The sequence below is a fragment of the Nilaparvata lugens genome, chromosome X (genome assembly GCF_014356525.2).
Source record: "Nilaparvata lugens isolate BPH chromosome X, ASM1435652v1, whole genome shotgun sequence".
NCBI classification, from domain to species: domain Eukaryota; kingdom Metazoa; phylum Arthropoda; class Insecta; order Hemiptera; family Delphacidae; genus Nilaparvata; species Nilaparvata lugens.
In genome coordinates, this window is record NC_052518.1 from 70,700,362 (window position 1) to 70,725,139 (window position 24,778).

At 34.7% G+C, this 24,778-nt stretch overlaps 1 protein-coding gene across 1 annotated transcript in view; it reads right to left on the minus strand.

The window, feature by feature from the left end:
- LOC111054785 (low-density lipoprotein receptor-related protein 1) overlaps nucleotides 1-24,778 on the minus strand; it is a gene marked incomplete in the record, with an annotated part of 225,889 nt that overhangs the window by 125,530 nt on the left and 75,581 nt on the right. The window contains 7 exon segments of the mRNA XM_039442030.1: nucleotides 704-903; nucleotides 1,769-2,029; nucleotides 3,919-4,231; nucleotides 10,159-10,442; nucleotides 16,701-16,868; nucleotides 18,308-18,535; nucleotides 20,330-20,584. Coding sequence (XP_039297964.1) covers nucleotides 704-903; nucleotides 1,769-2,029; nucleotides 3,919-4,231; nucleotides 10,159-10,442; nucleotides 16,701-16,868; nucleotides 18,308-18,535; nucleotides 20,330-20,584 — 1,709 coding nt within the window.

The window sequence follows — 24,778 nt, forward strand, 5'->3', positions numbered from 1 at the left end:
ACATTTTTTTCAAATTTATACCGTGGACAGCTATTAATAGTTGACAACTATTAACTGACATGAGTCTCGTTTCTGGTGAAATTACAAAATTGCAGAAGCTCCGCAATATCCTCCAAAAAATAGGATTTTGTTGAATTTCTATCATCATTTTATCAAAATTATTACCATATATTATTTGACCAAATTTTTCAAACGGATATACTGGATAGTTATTTTTAAGCTCTATGACATGAGTCTCTTCCCTGCTAAGCGCGAAATGTTGTGGGTGCAGGGGGGCGACCGAGCGCGAAGTGCGAATCAGAAAAAAATTATATAAAGGATAATAAATCAATTAAAAAGTGCACTGTACATAAGAATTGAACTGATAATGATAATAAATTGAATAAATAATTCGAAGAACAAGGAAATTAAGCAATAACGCAGTAGAATGAATTAAAATAGCAACATGTAAGTACTTCTATTAGATAAAATTACTAATACAACAAAGGAGTACATACCAGTGAGAAATATTTTTATGATGGGAAAGAGGCATTTTATCAATATGACAGAATTATTATACAGCAAATTGCAAGTTGCAAATCTCGATTCATCAGTCATAGTTTATGAGCAACTCAAACTTAATACCTCATTCCTTTAATATTAGTCTTTTGCATTAGTTCTTAGTAATACATAAGATCGAACTGGGCTGAAAAATGTTGCTCACCTGATGAGATGAATCATTGCAGAATCGTTTAATAGAGCTCCGGAGAGCCGTTACGTCCGACCAATAGACGCATCCTTCTAGCCAATCAAAGTCAAGTGCCACGGCATTGGTCAGATTGTTAGCCAATAATGTAGCATCACCATTCGTGTCTAGTTGACGGATGTAGTATTTATTCGAGAATATTAGCTTCACGTCTTCGGCTACAGAAAACAAATTGAATAACAATATACTAATTGAAAATAGAAGTTCAAATATAATCCCAATTATATAAATAACAATTTCACTTTATTTGTATTAAAATGTACACCACTATGACACTTCCTGGGCGATGACATAATTCGAAGTTCCAATTTCTGGCAGATTTGTGGGACAACATTTTTTGTAAACTTCAGCCGCCAAGTGTCCCAAACAAAACATTCCCAAGGTGTTCAATCATATGTGACCTTGGGAAGCGTACAGTAGGAATCACACATAAAACTATGGAGATGTTTAATGTGTCAACAATGGAAGACGCAGAACATCATCTATAAAGTATCATTTTGAGTGCACCCACTAAGAAAAACGCAAAATGATAAATCCGATAGCTTTGGTGACCTTCCAAGATGAATTATAAAAAAAACTACGAAGAATTTTTAGGGAAAAGACTACATCAATGTGTCAACATAGAGGAATTACCGTAGTCAACTCAACACCGTATCTAATTTCTCAAACGTAACATTGTGAAGATTCTTAGTATGAAATATAAATTAATGGGAGCATGTTTTTTGTATTTTAATTATTTTTTTGTAATAATTATATTTTACAGATAGTGGCATTCTATATATTATATTATAATGTATTATACTTTGAAATGTGCTTAGAATCTCATGAAAAATAAGTAAACAAAAGTTCTAGGAAGAATACAATTTGGAATTTAAACTAATAGCTGATTTGTCTCTAACAAGTCAATTTCTGAATCGCCTCTAACTCTAACTTGTCTCTAGCAACCAAGTTGAGAACAATATTTTAAAACTTACTTGAGTGGGTTTGCTATATAATTGAGTGGGCTTGAGAACAGATACTTACTGGAATTAGCTTTGCAAGAATGACCATCACGCAGCAACACATATCCCTCAATACATGAGCACACATACGAGCCGACCGTATTACGACACGTTTGTGAACAGGGTTTGGGAATTTCGAGGTCATTGCACTCGTCCACATCGTGACAGAGGTGTTGGTTATGCGGATGTACCTTGTAGCCCTCACGACACCGACACTCATAGCCCACTTGCAGGTCGTGACATTCGTGTGCGCATGGCTTGTGAAGCTCACACTCATCCACATCTAAGAAAAGTACAAAACCATTGAAAAATCCGAAATATTATCTAGAAAAATACAATAAAAAATGTAAAAGCTTCATAACCGTGTCTTGAGACAATCTCGTGCATTACATCCGTGAAGAAACTTGGAAAGTAACTGACAGCTAATGATCCAATCCAGGATACTATTGAAACAAAGAATCTCGCATTCAGATCATTTTCAATTTTGAATTGCACGATCATACAATATGTACACGAAATAAAAGTACTTGGGATCAATGTTGATGGCAAGTTCTCTTGAAAGTCTAATATAAATTTATTTAATATCATATTGTACTAGCAGTACAATACTGCTTTGCACTGGGGAAAATTTTGTGTTGTGAAATTAAATCTCCTTATGTCCAGGAAACATGAAAAATAGTATAATTATTTAATATTTAGTCAAAATTACGAGAATAATCTTCATCAGAGTTGAAAATTTCCAGCAAAAAGCAAAAAAATATTTTGATTGGTCTCGAACCCGGAACTCATTTATGAGTCTCGCGTGCTACTACAGACTAAATAGGTAATAGTATTTACTATAAGTAATAAGTATTTACTATAAGTAATAAGTATTTACTTCCTTTATGGTACTACCACCTAAGCTACGAAATCACTTGGAGAAAACTTTGTTTGGTTGGGCTTTTATCATTGCGTAAACTTACATTCAATAGAATCACAAATTGGATTACAAATTATTGAATTAGAATTAATTGATTAATAGCAATGAAAATAGGCCTATGACCATCCTCGGGAAATTCAGAATCTTCATGTAAAATTGCAAGTTAATCAGTTCAGTAGTTCAAACATGATTATACGTCATTCGTGTATTTCCTATCCCGTACATGTATAGGCCTGAGCCAATACTTGATGTTATTATTGTTTTTATTATATCTCCTTTATAGTATTATAGATTATTCAGAGTGAATCATCCCTGCGCTCAGTTTTATATATTTGCAGGGATAATTTTCCTCCACTACTACCAAATAATCTTTCACACATTAATCTTAATTGCTTGCTTAATATTGTACATGAACACTGTTGGGATAATATTTTCAAGTGTATTTTATTATACTATAATAGCTTAACTTACTCTGTAATGTGTTTTTATTCGTCTTTTTCTTGGGTACTTGAAGTACCAAAATGGGCGATCATGGGTTAAGAATGGAGAACAAAATTGGTACAAAAATGGGTGGTGAGTCAATGAGGAATAATGGCTCCACGTGTGTCACTGTAGCTACAGCAACTGATATTCTGATTTGAAAAATAGATATCAATTGTTGTAGCACCAAGGAAAGAAGACACCTTACTCACAGTTTTAGATGGATAGCCAAATTGCTGGATTGAACAAAATTCCATTCTATAAACCCCCATGATCACAACAAAGCACAAGCACAAGCAAGATCAATGCTTCAAAGTAAAAGTTCATTAGTATAGTTATCTTGCTCTCTAATAACGTTGTATTTGCCAATGGTACAATATTGTATCATTTGCCTGCCTATTAGAAGGGACACCATAGTTGGCAAGGTATTTTTCCACACCACATCATTCTGACAATATTGTCATATTTTTCATTGTGTTATGTTTTATTGAATATTGTTTTTTCTGACGTGTGATGTTAATAAATTGAATTGAAAATGATTTATTGATGATGATTTAGCCACTGCCACATTATTCTATTGTATCATGTACTGAATAAAAAAAATATTATGATTATAATGGACAAATCTATTAGAAATTGAGTCATTCATTTCAAAACAATTTCAATTTAAAATTGCATCCTAATCATCTGATGATCAGACAGAGGATGAGTAATAAAAGAGCAACCTTGGGAAGGTTAGAAACTGTTTGTATGATTATGGAAACACATCTTACTGCAAGATTCCTCATCGCTGAAATCACCACAGTTGTTCTCGCCGTCACAGACGAGCGTCTGGTTGATGCAGAGCGAGTTGTGGCACTGGAACACATCGGCGCCATGACAGTCGTTGGCACCAGTCATGTGGCATTCGCCTTCCTCGTCCGAGTTATCGCCGCAGTCGTCCACTCCGTTGCAGGCCAGGGCGGCCACGATGCATTTGCCATTGCGACAGGCCAGCCAGCCATCGGGACATGAGGCCGCCACTTGGCAGGAGGCTGGCTCGTCTGAATTGTCGCCGCAGTCGTCTTCGCCATCGCAGTAATATTCCTGCCACAAATCGCTCCAGTCATTGCCAATTCATTTATGTAACACATAACAATGATGTGAAACACAAATCACGCCAGTAATTGGTGATCATTCAAGTTTATTCATTTATGTAACAAATAACACTGATGTGAAAACATTGGTAGATAAAATACCAAGAAAATCCTTGTGATATTTTTTCTTCCAAATTTAGGTGAAGACACAGTTCAAAAATTAGGTTAGGCTTCCAATTTTCGATATCAACATAAAATTTTGAATTTATGAAGATTAAAAAAAAACAAATTAAATAACGACATCGCATTCAATAAGCACTAAAAAATTGTAAAATATTGACCTACTCTATATTGAGTTATTGAGAGTAATTGATTTGGAATAATTGGGGATATTGGGAATGATTGGAGCTAATGGGAATAATTGGAGTTACTGAGAATAATTGGGATTATCAGGAACAATTGGAGTTATTGGGAATTATGATATTGCAAGCTCAAACAAAATGTTTATGGATTATAAACCACCAGTTAGAGCCACCTAAGATTAGAGCCACCACTGAGCTCTAGATAAACAACAGGAGGAACAATGATTGAGGGAGAAGTGTTCCGTCTTTTACTTGGACTTTAAATACTTATATTTTAAAGAGTTTCTTAACTAACTGCAAACCAAACAAAGTGACACCTGAATTTTGTTCATAAATCATCCTCGACTTTCTACCAAACTAACACAATCATTAGTGTAGCCTGGTTTCCAATAGCTACTGTTTTCTGCTGTTTTATTATTTTGAGTCCACTGTTTGTCACGGCCCTACTTCAATAATGAATAATGAAAGAATGAGATTAGAAACAAATTTAACAATTCTTGTGGTAGCTACATTTTTTATTGCTCCTTTTACCATTTTTTTAATAGATCGTTCTGACTGCATTTCACTGCATTTGAGTTGATGGCATGTAATTATTGATAATAAAAAAATACTAAAGAGGGGAAAATATTCTACAAACACAAATTTCCAAATAATTCGATCAATTCAAATTCGAGCACTTTTATTCAATTAAATTCATTAATCTCATTCAATTAAACTTGAGCTTCCATCTGAAATTTATTTGAGCTTTCAATTGAACTATGAATGAAGAAGTTGAGTACAGTAGGCTACACATTATTTCGAGGGTTTAGAGTCATAGTAGCGAATCTACAAAATTCCGTTTTTTAGCTCATCTGACCCCTATCTAAATAACTTTTCGTGGTCTATTTAGTGACACACACGCTTATCTCATTGCATTAGCCATTGGAAAGATAAGTGGATATCGTATCTACAATCGAGTGATGAAATAAATGACACAAAAGCATATGTTCTGTTACGCTTCTTTGACTTGAACAAAACTGAATGACACAAAAACTTATATTCAGTTATGCTCCAGTTAGTGACCTACATAATAGTTTATGTGTCAACTTACGCTAGTGTGACAGTAACTTTGAGCGCGAAAAATCTCACAAAATCAATGCTAACATAACTTTCATAGCCCATAAGTATTGATTCAACAAGATAATCAGGCTAGCTTCTGTATTTTTTCCTGTTTGTGTTTTATTCTGATCAATGATCACGAAAAACAGAGGAGTTTTTTCGTGTGAGTTGGCAAAGAAATGAATGAAGGAAGCTGATGATTGTGAGTTGGAGGAAAGTTTATTTATTTATTCAACTTCCAACGGTACAACACCAATTTCACATAAAAATAACATAGAAAAGGAGATACAAGCAAAAAATATATAGATAAATAATAATATACAACAATAAGAAAACATCTATGTGGATAGTTTGAAAGACAAAAATTAGAATACAGAATGAATCACAGTTAACATACAATATTATATATAAGTGAAAAGGCCCATGGAAGTTTACCACAAGGGGCATAAACAAGGAAGGGAACACCAAAATCACACATGCAGGGATCTCTTCATAGTTCTCCTGAGAAAGCCCAAGGACACCCCAAAGAAATCAACGTAAGCTGCAGCAGCCTCACAACCAGAGCGAAGTATTCTAGAAAGCCCACTATTATAGGCATAGGCTGTTGTGTGAGAGCATCTGCGGAAAATGGAACCTTGAGCACATTCCTCTTGGAACACAGATGTTAATACTAGCCAGAAGTTCAGGGCAGTCCAAATATCCATTGACAGTCTTGAAAAGAAGGACCAGGTCGTTGTGTTCCCACCTCAGAACCAAAGGGAGGAGATGGAAATGTCCCTTAATCTCCTCCACAGGAACTTCAAAGTACTTGAAACCCATCCTGCAGCTCAGCAACCTCATGAAACCTCTCTGCACACTTTGCAGCAGGTTAATCTGATACAGATGGTATGGTGCCCAGATAATAGAGCCATATTCCAACACTGGAAGAACAAGAGCCCTAAACAAAACCAAGAGACTCTCGAGAGAACTGAAATCCCTGGTGGACCTAAATATAAAGCCAAGGAGAGATTTAGCCTCTCCAGTGATCACACTTATGTGATCCAGTGGGCTAAGAGACTGAGTCATAGTCACTCCAAGGTCCTTGAAACTGCATACTCTTTTCAAAGGAATGCCTCTCAAGGAGTATTGAAAATCAAGTATACTTGTTCCACGCTTGAAAGACATTACAACACACTTGGTTACATTCAGAGCCATACCATTATCAAGGCACCACAAATCAAGGTTGTTGAGAGAATGCTGCAGAGATTCATGTCCTTAGTCTTGCAATACCCTGTCGAATAACTTGACATCATCAGCATACATTAGAAACTTGGATGATATTAAGCTTTTGATGTCGTTCATAAACAAGTTGAAGAGGAGGGGGCCCCCAAATGGGATCCCTAAGGGACTCCAGAGGGAGCCAGGAAAGGAGATGACATATGACCCTCATATCTGTCAATCAGAGCTCTGTCCCTCATATGGCTATTCAACCACTTGAGCATGACACATGCACCTCATAACCCTCCAGTTTGGCAACCAGGTTAACTCTGTCGAAGGCCTTTGAGAGGTCTAAATACAGACAATCGACCTGGCAGGCATCCTCAAAGGCACTCATCACCTATTCCTGGAACAGGAGGTGGACACAACCCTGCTATGTAAAACAAATACCTGATTTTCACAAGTGCGATTTAGCTTCCATATTTTTGGAGTTTCAGAATATGAATTACCCAGTTGCAAATTTTGATGATAACATTACAGCTGAGGAACATTTCAGTAGTTTCTGTAGGTATATGAGCTTTATCATCAAGAGGTTCACACTCATGAGAAGGGTTCATGTCTCTAGTTTCCCTGAGTGGTTCCATTGAATTAAGAAGATTGATTGTAGCCAAGAAAACTGCTCATAGAAAGTATAAGGCAATTGGTAGTATTCAGCTCTATGAAGTTTTTTGAAATTTGAGGGATCAATGTCGTGTTTTGACAAGATGTTACAATAACTATTTACTTGGATTAGATGAATTTGTTCAGACAAATTCTAAATCTTTCTGGACTCATGTGGATGGTTTGAGAAAAGGCTCAGCCAGACCTACTTTTATGAGACTGGACACAAAAAGTGCTGCAACTCCTGTTGATAAGTAGTGTGAACTCTTCGCTGTTTATTTTTCATCTATTTTTGTGCAGGACACGGTTAATGTCCCGACATTTGATTTTGGTTGAAACCAGTTAGTTTCATCCTGCTGCATTACTCCAATCAATATTCAATGCAGATTGGAAGCTCTGAATGTTGGCAGAGGAACTGGGCCTGATGAAATATCCCTTCCTGTAATTAGGTTTTTCTGTTCTGGCCATTCACCTGGTCATACTGGCTCTGCCTTGCTGGAGCTTGGTGTCTTCCCCAGAGATTTCAAAAACAGTTTCTTGGTACCTATATACAAATTTGGAGATCGAGGTGATGTAAGAAACTATAGACCTATTACAATACAGTCTGTAATTGCCATGGTCCTTGAGAGCATTGTTATGGACCACCTGTATTTCCACCTGCATAAAATGATGAGCTTTGGTGATAAATAGCCTATTATATTCATTGAAGAGAGTGAATAATTTTAAGAGAGTCATTGAGAGAGATTCCAATGTAATTTTATTGTTATTGTTTCATAATATTATGTGATTTTCAGTCATTCTCAGAGTATTTTTATTGTATTTCAGTATTCACTTCTCCAGTCCTTTAAAGAAAATGACGTTGAGAAATGATGAGTTTTGGTGATAAATATCTATAGGCTGTAGTCATTGAAGATAGTAACATTTTCGAGTTTGATTCAAGTGTCATTTGAAGAGGCTGGAATTTTCGAATTTAGTTTTAATGTTATTGTTCCATATTTTGTTATTCTCAGTCATTCTCAGAGCATTATAATTTCATTTCAGTACTTAATTTTCCAGTCCTTCAATAATGCCGTACCTACTTATTAGGCACCTGTGATTTTCTATAATTTTTACTTTACTCTACTTATTCGTCATATGGAACTGCATCAAGGAAGCAACGCTCCTGCAGTATATGACATGCCAAAGTGAAATCTAATCTACCTAACACAACAGACAAGAGAACACAACAAATTTCACATAACATGCATTAAGCAGAAAGTAAATAACAAGGAAGTCTGCTAATTTGTATGGAAACAATACAATAAGGAATTCCCCAAGTGTTTTTTTGAACTTATTGAATATTTTCATTCCCATAAAACGGGCCACTCTCCAGCAAAGTCTATGAGGTGGGTATACAAAACTTCTGAATCTTGTATTATGGGAATTGAATCTGGTTCTCCTCGTATACCCGATATTGTAACATATATAAATAAAGAACTCTAGCTCTAACTCTTTTCTTAATGACGAAGCTTGCTAAATCGTCAGTAATTTATTTTCTTTGAAATAAGGCCTACAAGAACACCTTACATTAATCTTATAAATTATCCTTACAGCTTTCTTCTGTAGTATGAAAATTCCATTATTCTTAAAAATTTTTCCTCAAAGAATTACTCTATGTCTCCTGACTGATTTGAGGAGTATTGTTGAGGTAAAACAATTCAAAACAAAACTATATTATTTTCTCAATAAGAAGGCTTTCTATGATCTTGACGAATTCTTGTTAGAGTTAGAAAAATTATTATTATAATTTTGAAAATTTCATGAATTGTTTGATATGTTATTAGAGTTTTATTTTATGATTGATATTTTCAGTTATTCTGTTATTTATCTGTGACTTTTTCAACTGTATTACATTGTTTTTCTATACTTTTGTTGAAAATAAAAAATTATTAGTATTATGATAGAAAATAAGCATGATTCATTAAAAGAACAGTTTTTTCACTCCCTAGTCTGGCCAATACTCTCAATACAAAAAAGGCTCTATCCAACTTACTAATTACATGAGAAATATGTAGTGATCCATAGATGCAAGTAGTGGATCCAAGCGATCCATTTTGAATCACTCTCCACCAGCAGACCCAAGAATGGTTTGGAATCAGAAGTTTCAACTCTACTCTGAGTATTCAAGTTTATTCCAAAACTTTTATACTCTCTTAACTTTTTTATAAACCCTCAACTTTTATACTCTCTACTGAAAGTGATTACTTCAGTTTTCTTTTAGTTTGAACTTGGACTATTCCGAACAAACCATGAATCTAATTTGGACTATTCCGAACAAACCATGAATCTAATTCAGCAATACACTTCTCTGCCTCTCTTATCAAACATTCACTGTTATTAATTGTGATTAGAGCTGTAGTCTTGTCTGCGAGTTTGAAATTGACAGGATACTCGATGTCTTTAACATAGACCAGAGGTATAAGAAGGGACCCAATGGAATTTGAACCCTGTACCTGAACCCTTATTGAACCCTGCGGTACTCCCTGAGACACCTTGACTACCTCGCTTTTTCATCTCTAAAACTATTCAATATTTTTAAGCTGGATTACAACATTTAATAATCCAGTATTTTGTGGTAATGAATATTCAGCAAACACTTACTGCAGTTCTCGGACTCGTCCGACCCATCGGTGCAGTCCTTGGTGCCGTCGCACTGCCACGTTTCAGGCACACACTCGCTCTTGGTCTGGCACTGGAACTGGTCGTCGCGACACGAATGCAAACAGTGCAGTTCGTCCGAGCTCGGCGAGCCATCATCACAGTCGTTGTCTCCGTCACACCGCCATGCGGCCGTGATGCAAGCGCCGGTCGCACAACGGAACTTGGTTGCCGGACATGTGCTAGAGATCGTTTCAATTGGTGTCACTGCCAATCAAAAGTAAATCACTGTAGATCAAATCAGATGCAAGAGATCAAATGGCAAATGTATCACCGCTAATAATAAGTAAATCACTGTCAATTGAATGAGAAGCAAGTGTTCAAATGGTTAATTCGTCACTGCTAATAACAAGTAGATGACTGCAGATTAAGTCACAAGAAGGTGGTACATTTCCGAGGTGTAACAACGAGGAGTGGCTTATGATTGGAATTATGAATGATCAAGGCAATACAACAATTTAAAAACGTGAAAAGGATGTGAAAAATAAAGCCCCCAATACAGTGTGACCACGATAAACATTTATGAGTATCAGTTCGGACGCCGAACAGTTCGGTTGTGCTTGTTATCTGTGTTGTGTTTAACCAGTGCCAGTGAGAATTCTGCTTATCGACTGAACGAAAAGTAAGGTTACTTCATGTCATAATCTTCAGTCAATAGCTTTCTTCTTCTATGAATAATTTCTTCTTTCTATAAATTATTACCAATAATAATTAACTTACATTAAAATTTTTAATTTCTCTATTACCTTTCTGAGTCATCACCTATTCCTTAATCCCATCGTATTTCAGGGGCCTCCAATATCCTAAGTCATCTCGATAGCCCTCCTGACGCACGTTCTACCTTTCTTAAATAATATTTACCTCTTTTATTAATAATTGATGTCTTCATACCGTAACGCAGTTAAACATTGGTGTTCCTTTAACTTTTGGGTTTTCTTTAACAAATAGTAAATAAAAGTAAGAAGATAAAAATGGTTTCATGAAGATTGCACGCTATGCAAAGATGCGAGTGCAATTGTAATAAAGTCTTCAATTCAAAAACTACATTAATTTGCTCTTCATGTAAACTTCATTTTCACTACCTATGTGCTAAGTTTACGGAAAGTAATTTCAAGAAACTATCAAAACAAGCTACAAGTAGGTGGCGTTGCAATACATGTAAGAGTTCTAAGAATAATAATTTAATAAATATGCCAGACAACCAGGTATCATTAAGTAGAGAATTGATCGCTGAACTAAAAAAAGAAATAAGAGATGCAATAAGTGAAGAAATGAAAGAGATAAGAGCTGAGATTAAAAAAACAAATGAAAACGTTTCTGACCTAAGAAGCTCGGTGGATTTTTTCTCTAATAAAATCGATGAATATAATGTAATGATTGAAAAGTATAAGGTGGATCACTCTAATTTGGAAAAGGAAAACCAAGTATTGAAAACAAAATTGTTCGTGTTGGAAAAAGACCTAACAGAGCTCCAGCAATATGGAAGAATGAAAAACCTGGAAATTCATGGAATACCGGTAACAAATAATGAGAATATTGAAAAAATAATCGAAAAAACGGCAAGAGTCCTAAAAATAAATAATGAAGGAAATCTGGGAATTGAGGCTGCTCATAGAATTCCTGTCAGAGATAGGAGAAAGGTGCCTCCTATTATTGTTGCTTTCGCGTCAAGAAAAACCAGAGACAATTGGATAACAAACTATAAAGCATACCAAAAAGAAATGAGACAAAACAACAGTAATGGATTGCGGAGCACTCACATTGAAAAAAAATTTGAAGACGGACCGGTATTTGTAAACGAAAATCTGACACCTCACACAAGACACCTATTCAACGAAACTAAGATGGAGGCAAAGAAGAACAACTATAAATTCAACTGGATAAGGAATGGGAAGATATTTGTCAAGAAGGATGAAGCTTCACGAGCGATTCGGATATACGACACCCACACACTGAAGGAGTTAACATCAACCGACAACAATGACGGATCGGAGGACAAGCAGCAGGAACAACATACATAGGAAACGGAGGAAAATAGTGGTATCTTTCAAGATATATGACAAATAATAATTATAGTTTCGATGATTTTATAGATTTAGAATGTTACAATACGGCTGAGATTGATAATATATTAAATTTTCACCCCAATCAGTTTGAGAATGAGTTATCCAATGATTTTTTTTATATTATTCATATGAATATTCAGAGTATAGGAAGAAATTTTGATGAATTCGTCTATATGTTACATAATTGTAAAGTGAGTTATGATATCATAGTATTATCAGAAACTTGGATAAGTGATAATGGGTTTTTTGACTATAGTTTGGATGGATTTACTGCAATAAGCAAACCAGGGCAACTGAATAACAGTAATGGTATATGCGTCTTTATAAAGAATAATATAGAATTTAACGAAGTCACTGGGGTAAACAAAGAAGCGGATACTCTTACAATAAAATTAAAAATGAATGGTTCAATAATAAATTTGATTGCCGTATATAGGTCTCCTGCCGCTGACATTGATGGTTTCTTATCTGATCTTGATATACAACTGAGAGATATTAACAGAATGGAAAAAATTATCTTGGTGGGCGACTTGAATATAGATCTATTGCAAAACAGTAGAATATCAAATGAATATATAAGTTTGATGCAGATAAACGGTCTCAAGTCATTTATTAACAAGCCAACAAGAGTAATGAATAATACGAAAACCTGTATCGATCATATATTTTATAGAAGTGCAAAAATTAGTGAAGAAAACATTCTAGGAGTAATTCAAAAGACTTCTATAACTGATCACTATTGTACAACTTTTCACATTAGAATAGAAAAACAGGCATCTGAAAAATCGAATAACTCCAATAATTTCATTGAAAAAATAAATTTTGACAAACTCTTAGATTTTTTAAAAAAAGAAACCTGGATAGATGAGATTTCAGAATTGGATAACTCTACTAACTTAGATAATATAGTTGACCGTTTCGTAAATAAGTTGTTATCTTATATAAAATTATCAACTAGTCAAATAGAATTAAAAAGGAGGAATAGACCCCTAAAAGAATGGATAAGCTCAGGCCTGGTAAATTGTATAAGAACTAGAGACAAAATGCATAATGCCTTGAAAAAACAACCTTTTAATGTCACATTGAAAGAGAGGTATAGAGCCTATAGAAACTTATTAAATAAACTTATTAAATCAGCTAAATTCGAATTCTATAAAAACAAACTGAAATCATGTGAAGGAAACAATAAAAAGGTATGGAACTGCATCCAGGAAATTTTAGACACTAAACGTCATAAGCTCCCCCCTGATATTGATCCTGAATTATTAAATAATTATTTCTCACAGGTGGGAAAGACATATGCAGAAAAACTATTTGAAGAAAATGAAAATTTTCCTCAAGAAACTGGTAATAATTCTAACTTTCGATTTCTGAATTTATTTTTCATACGTCCCACAAATTATGATGAAGTTATAAATCAGATAAATAGTTTAAAAAATAGTGCTGCTCCTGGTTTCGATAATTTAAGTAGCGTTTGTCTTAAAAGAATAGCCCACTTCATAGCTCTACCTCTAACTTTAATCTTCAATAAATGTATGGAAACAGGGCATTTCCCAAGTCATTTTAAAATTGCCAACATAATTCCATTACACAAGTCAGGAGATAAAACAAACCCAACCAATTATCGTCCAATTAGCCTTATAAGTAATATATCCAAAGTTTTTGAAAAAATTATAAAACAACAGGTTGTTCCATACTTGAATAAATTCAATTTAATAAACAAATATCAATATGGTTTTCAAGAAAATAAATGCACTGAGGATGCCATGGCTGAACTTGTAAATATAATAACAAATAACTATAAGTCAAATAAAAAAACTTTAGCTGTATTCCTGGACCTGGCTAAGGCGTATGACACCATCCCTCATTCAAACCTGCTTGAGAAACTTGAAGGAAATGGCTTTCGTGGTCCAGTATTAAGACTATTTGCTAGTTATTTGGAAAACAGAACACAAGTGATTAATTTGAATGGAAGGGAGAGTAAAATAGCTTTGTCAGGATTTGGCCTACCTCAAGGAACAGTATTATCCCCGATTCTATTTCTAGCTTACATAGACGATTTATTGAGTCTTCCTATTCAATAAGAGAAATCTTTAAGTAAAATGGTCTATCTTGCATACGCCCAATCAGTTTTTCAGTATGGAATTAGGGTCTGGGGTGGTGCTTTTAATGCTCATTTCAATAAACTAAATATTATTCAAAAGAGTATACTCAAGGCAGCACTAGGAGTGCATAGAAGGTACCCTAGCCAGCAACTTTTTATGGAGTTCGGAGTTCTGTCAGTTAGGCAACTGTATATCAGAAATCTTGTTAAATATATCAGCAACCATATACATCTTTTTACACCTCATTCAACTAATTATAGTTTTAGATCAGTAAATAGATGCTTTGTTCCTCGAACAGATCTAACTATATGCAGAAGACAATTCAACTATACAACAAAAAAGCTTATTAATTTTATGCCAGAACATTTCATTGCAGGAAAACCTACAAAAGCACTTAAATTAAAAATTGAAAGCTGGATAAAGACAGAAGATATCATACCTAAAATATTTTAATTTGATGTACATATACTGTCTTCCTCAGTTCCTCTGAATTTATTATTAGTAGGGCTATACTCCCAGATTAATTTTTCTCTCTCTGAGTTTAAGTTTTATTTTTTGTGTCATGTGTACTGTATTGTATTGTTTTTCTCTTTTTGCTTACAAAAGGAATTGCATATATGCTACAAATGAATTACATTATGTTACTAAATGTTACTATAATTACATATGTACAGTGAATTGTAGATTAATAATTACATGAATCATCTCTTTTTCTTTTGAGTTTTTAAATTATTATGAATTCATTCTAGTTTTTCTACTCTCTTAGTATTTCACTCTTAGTACTTCTTCTTTTCGGATTGAAATTTTATTATTTTTTTTTCTAGTTTTTCATACATTCCATATGTTTCTTTTTTCTTTATTATATTTTTCCTATTTTCGACTGAATCTCAAGCCACTAATTATAGCCGACTGATTACTCGTTGCCATCGCTCAAACTACTTAGTTTTGCTGGTAACGCCAATGATAATATTATAATATTATTATTTACATTTTAGAAATAAAAAACAATATTGATTTTTCAAGATACTATTCATTCAACTTGCGTTAAATAGTTGTGATTATATGCCATTTACATTTCGTAGGGAAAATTATGTCAGGAAGGTGACGTCCTTCTTCCCTGAGGCAATTTTCTATTATGTCCAGGAAGCTCTTCCACACTCGTTCCAGTGTATCATCAGAGATCAACGCCACCTTAATAAGTATTGTCGCTTTCAAGTTATCTAAAGTACGAGTTTTATGTCGATAAACTTGCTCTTTCAAATTTTCTCACAAATAAAAATCACTTGAGATGACTTGAAAGCGGTGATACTTACTGAGGTAGCGTAGATCACTGATGGTACACTAGAACGAGTATGAAAGAGCTTCCTGAACAGAATAGGAAATTGCCTCAGGAAAGAAGGACGTCACCTTTCTGACATAATTTTACATACGAAATGTAAATGGCATATACTCTCAACTATTTTACGCTTGTTGAATGAATAGTATCTTGAAAAGTTAATATTGTTTTTTTATTTCTAAAATGTAAATGTTTCTCGTGGTCACTCTGTATTATCAATATTGAAGGAAAATAAGCTGGCAAAAATGTCTGTGCAGATACTTTGAATGATATTGCAAATTACTAGAGCTTCTTGCGAAGAGTGCTAACATGATGTAACAAATCTTTGTTTGCCCCTTATGGCACTAAAACTAAGCGCCTAATTGCATTGGAAGGACCTAACTTCATAGATAGCTGAAATTGCTCCATTGATCTAATAAAAAAAGTAAGCAATGATGATTGTTTTTATATTTTGATAACAAATATTTGTAATATATGAACAAATATTTGTAAGATATAATATATTTGTGTACTTCAACTGGGTTCTAAAAGAACAAACTATTGCTAAACATTCAGTGACATTGATTAAGGCCGGACACAGCAATTTATCCCGGCTACATAGGCCAAAACAGTTATTGTCTATCTTCGAATGTTTCTAATATTTTCTGTTGACCTGAAAATATTATTCACACTCGCATATGCATATATTTATTAATTTAGTGACAGTTCTGTTTACCATAGTCAAAACGAATCAAATCTATTTCTTTGAATTTGAAGTTCCACAATATCAACAGAGATTCTACAAATGGGTTATGTGTATTGTCAAATACATAAATCGATTTCATGTGAAATTCAAATAAGTGTTATTGAATAATAATAATAATATAATATATAATTATATGTAATAATATAATATTGACAATTTATCATAATGTATAATATTGTTAGCTAATAAAATGGAAAATGGAAAACAACTCACCAGTTGAAGCTGTACAATTTTTTTCATCAGAATTGTCCCAACAGTCATTATGGCCATCACAAATCCAGGTGGGATGGATGCAAGCGGTGGTGGTTTCACAGTTGATCAAATGGGCCATGGGCTGCACACAACTTGGGCAGATCAGGGGATTTGAACAGTTTCTGGGAGCTGAAAAACATTACAAAACGATAATATATTTAATCTAAAACTGTATTCACTGAAATATTATTAGCATTGCATTCATTATTTTTCCTGTAATGAGAAAAATTAAAAGGCTGGATTTGAGCCTTTTAAATTCGTGCTCGGGAAATAATTGTCAAATATTTCCAGGAGAAAATTCGTTCTCTCCAAATAAAGTTTCGTGTCGTTTATAGTGAAACAGCACTATCTTGGTTAGATGGTTTGCCAAAAAACCATTCCTTATTCTCCATCTATTCGAGTTGAAAATACATACAACCAAATAGTATCTCATCAGGAAAAAGTGTCAGGAAAAGTGTGCTGCAATACAATGTGTAGATGGAGAAGAACAATACAAGTATTTATTGCAGTTTCGAAAACCCTGTCACCTCCTAATTAGTATAGGTACTCACCTACGTCCACCTCACCTTTTATAGGGGACTGCAAGTTGATACCTTAGTGTTGCAACCTGGTTTACTTGGTGAGTCAATTATTTCATTTTATGCATGTTGTGTTGTTTGCTGGAGAGATTTCTGGAAAGATATTCCTACATCGTTAACAGTCAATTATACAGTCCACTTGTTATTCGCATACCAGTTCATATTTTGAACCAGAAATCAAATTTGTTAGAGCCTTCAATCACATAATAGACTATAAACTACAAATATAGACTAAGACCAGCAAATAATGTAACGATTCACCGGACATTTTCGATTGACAGGCAAACAGTGTTGAGAAACAACTGACCTGCAAGAGCACACAAACTACTGCACACCTGCGTCGGAAGCGACTGCCACTAACGTTCAGGTTTTCCACTGTACCGTCGTACCAAATAGTTTTAATGCCTGCTCTTGCATTCCAATTCATTTATTTGCCATAAAATTATATACACATTGATAGAATAAATATTCTCAATTACAATATGGCACTACCGGCAAAAAAAACTTGTGCGCCGGCAGTGAGTTCGAACAACTAGGTAAAAACATGGGACTAGGGATGAACATGCCAATAGAAAAATGAAAATAGAACTTATTGTAAACCACAAAAATAAATAAAACTACGGAAACTAGGTCACATCCCAATATTTACAAACGATAAGACAAAATATCAAATGATAAATTAAAAAATAAGAGACAAGGAAGCTATGACAAATAGTTTTCTAAGATTTATAACACAAGATTGAAACACAATGCATGTTATTCATGTATTGATGTAGTAGTTTAGTTTTTTTTGGAAATAAAAATTTATTTATCTATCTCTTTATATTAAATTTATTGTTATTGAAAATCTACTATTTGTAATCTTATTGTACTGACAAGGCCTAGTGTACTTTATGTACTTGATGCCTGAGATAAAATCAATGAATCAACAAGTCGTATCGTACATGTGAAAGTTTAAGTTAGTGGTTAGTGGAGAAAGACAGTACTCACGACAGCCCATCTCATCGCTAGCATCGGGGCAGTCAGGGTCATTGTCGCATACAAGTCGAGCCTCTATGCAGGGTCCGTTGCGACACTTGAAGTGACCCTCGGTCTCACACGTGCAGTTCACCTCATCCGAGTTGTCTCCGCAGTCGTTGGCATCGTTGCAAACCTCCTCCAAGACTATGCAACGGTTGTTATGGCATCGGAAGTAGCCAGGTACGCACATGCGCTTTGCTGCAACAGTAACATTACTTTATTCCATTTGGACACAATCATAATTATTTATTTGCGAATCAAGGCGTATTTTGCACTTATAAACTATTCTAGTAAAACTCGAAGTGTATTCCTTTAAAAAAGTAGATTTTTACTAGATCTAGTAGATAACAGCGTTGAAATAAATGAAATTCTAAAGGGTGAGCATGTGGTACGATTCATCAAATCACAAAGATTACGCTGTGCTGGTCATGTAGAGAGATTGGCAGACCACCGAATGCCAAAAAGCCAGGATGGAGGGTTGAAGACGGAAAGCGAAGCCACGCAACGGATGGAGAGATGAAGTGGAGGATGATCTCCGGAGGGTGGGAGTTGTGACATGGGGAGGAAAGGCATGTGGCCGTGAGTTTTTGAGCGCTCTAGTGCGAGAGGCTAAAGCTCACATCGAGCTGTAATGCCAGAAGGAGAGGTAAATACCAGATAAATCTAGCAGGTATCTAGATAAATACTACATAGATCTACTATCAAAATAAATAATAGATACTTTGCATCTTTTCTGAATAATTTTTTTATAAATCATCCAAATTAGTAGCTCGTTTTGAAACAACCATAAACGTTTGCACTAATTCTATTAATTATAACATTATTATCATTGACCGAGCTCAGCTAAAATTCATGTCAACGGTTTTTGATTTCTCTTTAAATTTGTATGTTTTTATGTATGTATCAACGTTTGCTCCACATTTATAGCGAAACGAGGCTGTAGATTTACAAACAATTTGACAGAATGTTCCTTTTTTAATTGCGTGTCGTATATACACGTATGAGGTTTTTTAGAACTTTGCATTTTAAGGATAGTAGTAGAAGGAAAATGTATTTCCACCATAGTCCAATATCACTGTAAAAATAAGACAATATACTGTAATTATTCATAATTAATAAGCTGTCGAGTGGATTGCAATTGATAACTCAAGGTAACAGTATTTTCTCTTGACATTTCTTTTCTTTCAACTCGGCCTGACCAGTTGAAAGTTTGTCTTGTGGGAGATTGAATGAATTATTATTATACGCTTTTGGTGATAGTTGTTTATAACAGATGACAATAACAGATGACAGTTTATAACAGCATTTTCGATACGTCAACCCAAGCAGTCATTAGCCTTTTTCACACCGATATTTCGCCGATACGACACGACAGGACAGAATTTACTCTTTATTAGAGGAGGCTGTGGTTTATAACTACGCGACGTCTACTGTTCACAGAAATACTAGTATATATTCTACAATAATACAGTAACATTAATACATGTTACTAACAAAAATTCGTTATTCATATGAAACAATAATAAAAAAATTGAAAATATTATTCACCCATCCCTCTATGTCTTTTAATGTAGACCTGTTTACAAACTTGCCTTGTAAAATCTTGAAGTGTTTACATGTACAAAAATACTGGAGAGAAAATAGCCGAAGAGAAAAGATATACAAAACGCTATATTTTCTCTATGATACAGCTGTTTATATCTTTTCAATACATTTTTATAAATCATCAATTTAGTAACTCCTTTTTTAAACACTCTGTACTATGTAATCTTAATCAACCGTTGATCCCAGATTCATAGTTGGTTGCACGAACGTTTATTGAATTAAGTACAGTTAAATGATGTCATTAAACTGAAGCAATATCAGGAGAACCAATGACGGAACAATGAAATATTGTCATGTAACATCGGTTGAATTTAATATACGTATACCTGCAACCGGGCTATTGGAAAAGAAAAACTAGGCTTCAAATATGATTTTCAGATTACTAACAACAATAGCCTTCCTCCTCGTCCGAATTGTCGGCACAGTGGTTGATTCCATCGCAGGTGGCCGAGTAGGGGACACAGAATCCATTGTGACAGCGGAACTGGTCCGATGGGCAATCAGGTGGAGTCCAGTCGACACAGTTCTTTGCGTCAGTGAGCACGCGATCTTTGCCACACTCACAGTATGAATGGCCATCGGCCGTCAGTCTGCATATATCCGAGCAGCCATCGTTGTGTTGTCTGCAAGGGTTTGAGAAGCCTGCAACACCCATCAAATCATTGTTTTCTAATAATATGATTATGTTTATTGTTATAGTTATAAGAATTATTATTATGACTATGATCATGTTTATTTGGGCATCATGACCCTGGCTAACATGTACATTTTCAGCAATGCGGTTTTCATAAAATGAAAAAAGACTTTATTAAACAATATGAGTCTCATGAACATGATACCAGGAAAAAGTTTGATTTGGTAAAGCCCAGCATAAGACTACACAAATCCTACAAAAGTCATAAATACCGGGTGATTACAAATGAAATAGACAACTTCAATAGCCTGTACAAAATTAAACTGGTGTATTTCAACATAGTAAGTGATATAGGTTTGTAGGGAATTTCTTAAAGTTTATGTTGGTAGAACTGTTGCTGGCTATTGTTGGCTGCTCCGTGTTACAACAGCCAGTTTAGTTTAGCAATATGGCCGCTACTCAAGTGGAGAAAGCTTATTGTGTTCTTGAATTAGCCAAAACAAACTCTGTTACTGTTGTGCAGCGTCATTTCAGAACAAAATACGGTAAACCACCGCCAACAAGGCAATCAATTTATGACTGGTATGAACGTTTTGAAAGCAGTGGATGTGTGTGTAAGAAGAAGAGTACTGGAAGACCTTCTGTGACAGAAGAAAAAATTGATAGTGTTCGTGTCCAGGAAAATCGACTAGATCAGCGAGTTTAGAATTGCAAATTCCTCAACCTACTGTGTGGAAAATTCTGCGGAAACGTTTGAAAATGACACCTTATAAATTGCAGTTAGTACAAAGTTTAAATGACAATGATAAAGTTGTACGTAAAAATTTTTGTCAAGAGATGCAACATTGTCTTGAAAATGACGACACATTGTTTAATCGCCTAATTTTCAGTGATGAATGCACTTTTCACATTAGTGGAAAAGTTAACAGACATAATGTACGAGTATGGGGAACAGAAAACCCAAGAGAGACTGTACAGCATATACGCGATTCTCCTAAAGTGAACGTGTTTTGCGCTTTATCCTGTGAAAAGGTTTACGGGCCTTTCTTCTTCTAAGAACCATCAGTAACCGGAAGAATTTATCTGGACATGTTAACCGAATGGTTAATGCCTCAACTCCATGAAGATAGTTGTAACTTCATTTTTGTACAAGATGGAGCTCCGCCTCACTGGTACTCAGACGTCAGAGGGTATCTGGATGAACATCTTCCTAGACGATGGATCGGCCGTGCAAGTAAGGAAAACGTTGTGTTTCAGCCGTGGCCACCTCGTAGTCCGGACCTAACGCCCTGCGACTTTTTCTTGTGGGGCTATGTAAAAGACAGAGTTTTCGTACCACCGCTTCCTGTTGATATCGATGATCTTAAACAACGAATCACAAATGCTCTTGCTACAGTTGACCGTGAGATGCTTAGTCGTGTGTGGTCAGAATTTGACTACCGTGTTGATATCTGTCGTGTTGCAAATGGTGCACACATTGAACATCTGTAAATTTTCAATAAAAACTTCAAGAATTCTTCTATGTAATCATGTAAGTAATGATCTAAACTTTTAAATAATAAATTCTCTACAAGCTATTCAAACTGTCTATTTCATTTGTAATCACCCGGTATTAACAGTTCGTACTGTTCAATAAACTGCTCTCAATAATTAGAGACCTTCCTAAATATAATATGTTCAAGAAAGAAGTGAAGGAGCTATTGAAAACTTGGGTGTTCGATACCTTAGAGGAATACCCCATCAATGAATATATTTGTAAACTAGTCTTGATATTACTCTTTCTTGTTATCTTATACTGTTTCATATTATCTGATGTTGTTTTATGCTATCTGATATTGTGTTTTGTTATCTGACATTGTTTTATATTGTATCTGAGTTACTTCATCTATGTATATCTATCATTTTCCTTTGTACCTGACCGACGTGACGAGATCCATTTGCATGTTATATATTTATTGATCAATAAAATCTATTCTATTCTATTTACGCAGAGTGGTACTGCTATAGACACTGGACATGAAGTATGCATTCAATTATGTGAGATGAGAGAACATGCTTCTAGAACTTGAGAACAAATTTTTAGAGTCCCCAGTAATAATTTAATTAGCTAATGAAAAATGTTCGAGAGCTGGTATTTTGAATAATGTGAAATATTCATAAATAAGTCTACTAAGATCAAGTATGTAATAAGTGTACCATACAAACATTTCTCATTATTTGATCAGATCTCTGGTTAAGGTCTTGACTTCTATTGGCGATATTATAATCGTTCAATGATAACTCTAGATAGTGTTTCATCTAAGCTCCGACCTATTTCCAATGTAAGTGTTGAATCTCACGTACTGATTTATAACTTCGGCATTTTGATTTTGGCGCTGTTTCTCCATTTTTCATTGTCAGTTGTCATTAGGCCGTCCAGTGCTGCTATCTTACGGTCGTGTTATGTCGGAAATTGTGAGCGTCGTTCGTTCTTCCAGGTGCTTCTATCATGATGGCGTCTTGGTTGTGTTGGCATGGCTGTATGCTGGTTCTTTTTTGCGTTTAATTCAAGTGTGCAACTCATGCACTGAACTAGTTAAAATACATTGTTCTATGAACGTCTTATTAAACATTTTATTCTCACTTGACGTGAACGTTATTAATGTTTCATCATTTTTACATCAACCTTTCAACTTGACTCATATATTGTGATTCCACGAATTGGCCAACAGTTTCAATTCCGACTGGACTTACAAGTTTGAATTCGTTTCCTATGGGTGACCAGATTGAACTTTCGATTATCATTTGATCCAACATGATATGCAAGTCACCACAAGCTACTTTTCCATACCGGTATTCCAATGAACTTGAGGACAGCTGATCCACTGGCGTATTGGTTCATATCTTTAATTCAGCTACTTTTGATCTCCATCCATTATTTTGGTAATTGAAATATTTTTTATATGTATTTTCAATTTGTCTTTGGCAATATAGGGTTTTATATCTTGCACAATTATTGAGATTAGAGTTTGCTTCATCATATTATGTCAAATGTTTTTCAAGGCTATGTTTATCAACCATGCAATCCTATCACTATTATAGTTGTGTGCATTTTATGCAATTAAGTGAATTGATCTCAATCTTTTAGATTTCACCTTACATTATTGTTTTGAAGGTTTCTTATCCAATAATAATTCAAATATTAGACAATTTGAATTATAATTATGTTACAAGGCATTATTAGTCTAAATTTATTATTGTATTAAATTTCAATCATAATATTAGTTATTATATTAGCCAATGTGTGATGGGAATTCGGGGAGGCTCTGCCCCTGGCTGTGATGATATTCCCGCTAACTTGATAAAAAATAATATTGATATTCTTCTCACCCCGCTCTGCCACATCATAAATTGTAGTTTCAGAACCGGAATTTTCCCTGATTTGTTTAAGCTTGCCAAAGTAATCCCTCTCCACAAGTCAGGTAGTAAAGTTGACCTTAATAATTACCGTCCTATATCATTACTTAGTATTTTCTCAAAAGTTATTGAAAAATGTTTTAAAAAACAATTAACTAATTACATAAAAACTAACAACCTACTCACTGAGTTTCAATTCGGCTTCAGGGACGATTGCAACTCAGAAAACTTTTATCGCTTAAGCGACTTTTTGAGAGTGGGTATTAATAATAATAAATACATTCTTCTTCTATTTGTTGACCTCACCAAGGCTTTTGATTCTATAGACCGCTCCATTTTGATGAGAAAACTGTATAAATATGGTATTGCTGGGATAGCTCATTCATGGATCAATAGCTACTTGTCTGAGCGTAAACAGATTGTGAGTATCAACAATACATATAGTAATGTTCAGGGAATAGACTATGGAGTAGTCCAGGGTAGTACCCTTGGTCCGGTTCTATTTCTCCTGTACATTAATGACATAATTGAAAGCAATATTATGGGGAAAATTTTGTTATTTGCTGACGACACTGCTGTGTATTTTGAGGGGGCTAGCTGGAGAGAAGTGTACAGGACCGCAAATAGTGGTGTAGTGAGACTGAAAAAGTGGCTTGATAGCAATATCCTTAGTATGAATATTGGTAAAACCAAAGTCATGCCTATTTTTCTTCACAAAAAACGTGCCCCACCTCCCCAGTTGGATCTTAAACTTCACATGTGTGGTCGTGAGTGGGATTTTGAATGTGACTGCAGGTCAATTGAGT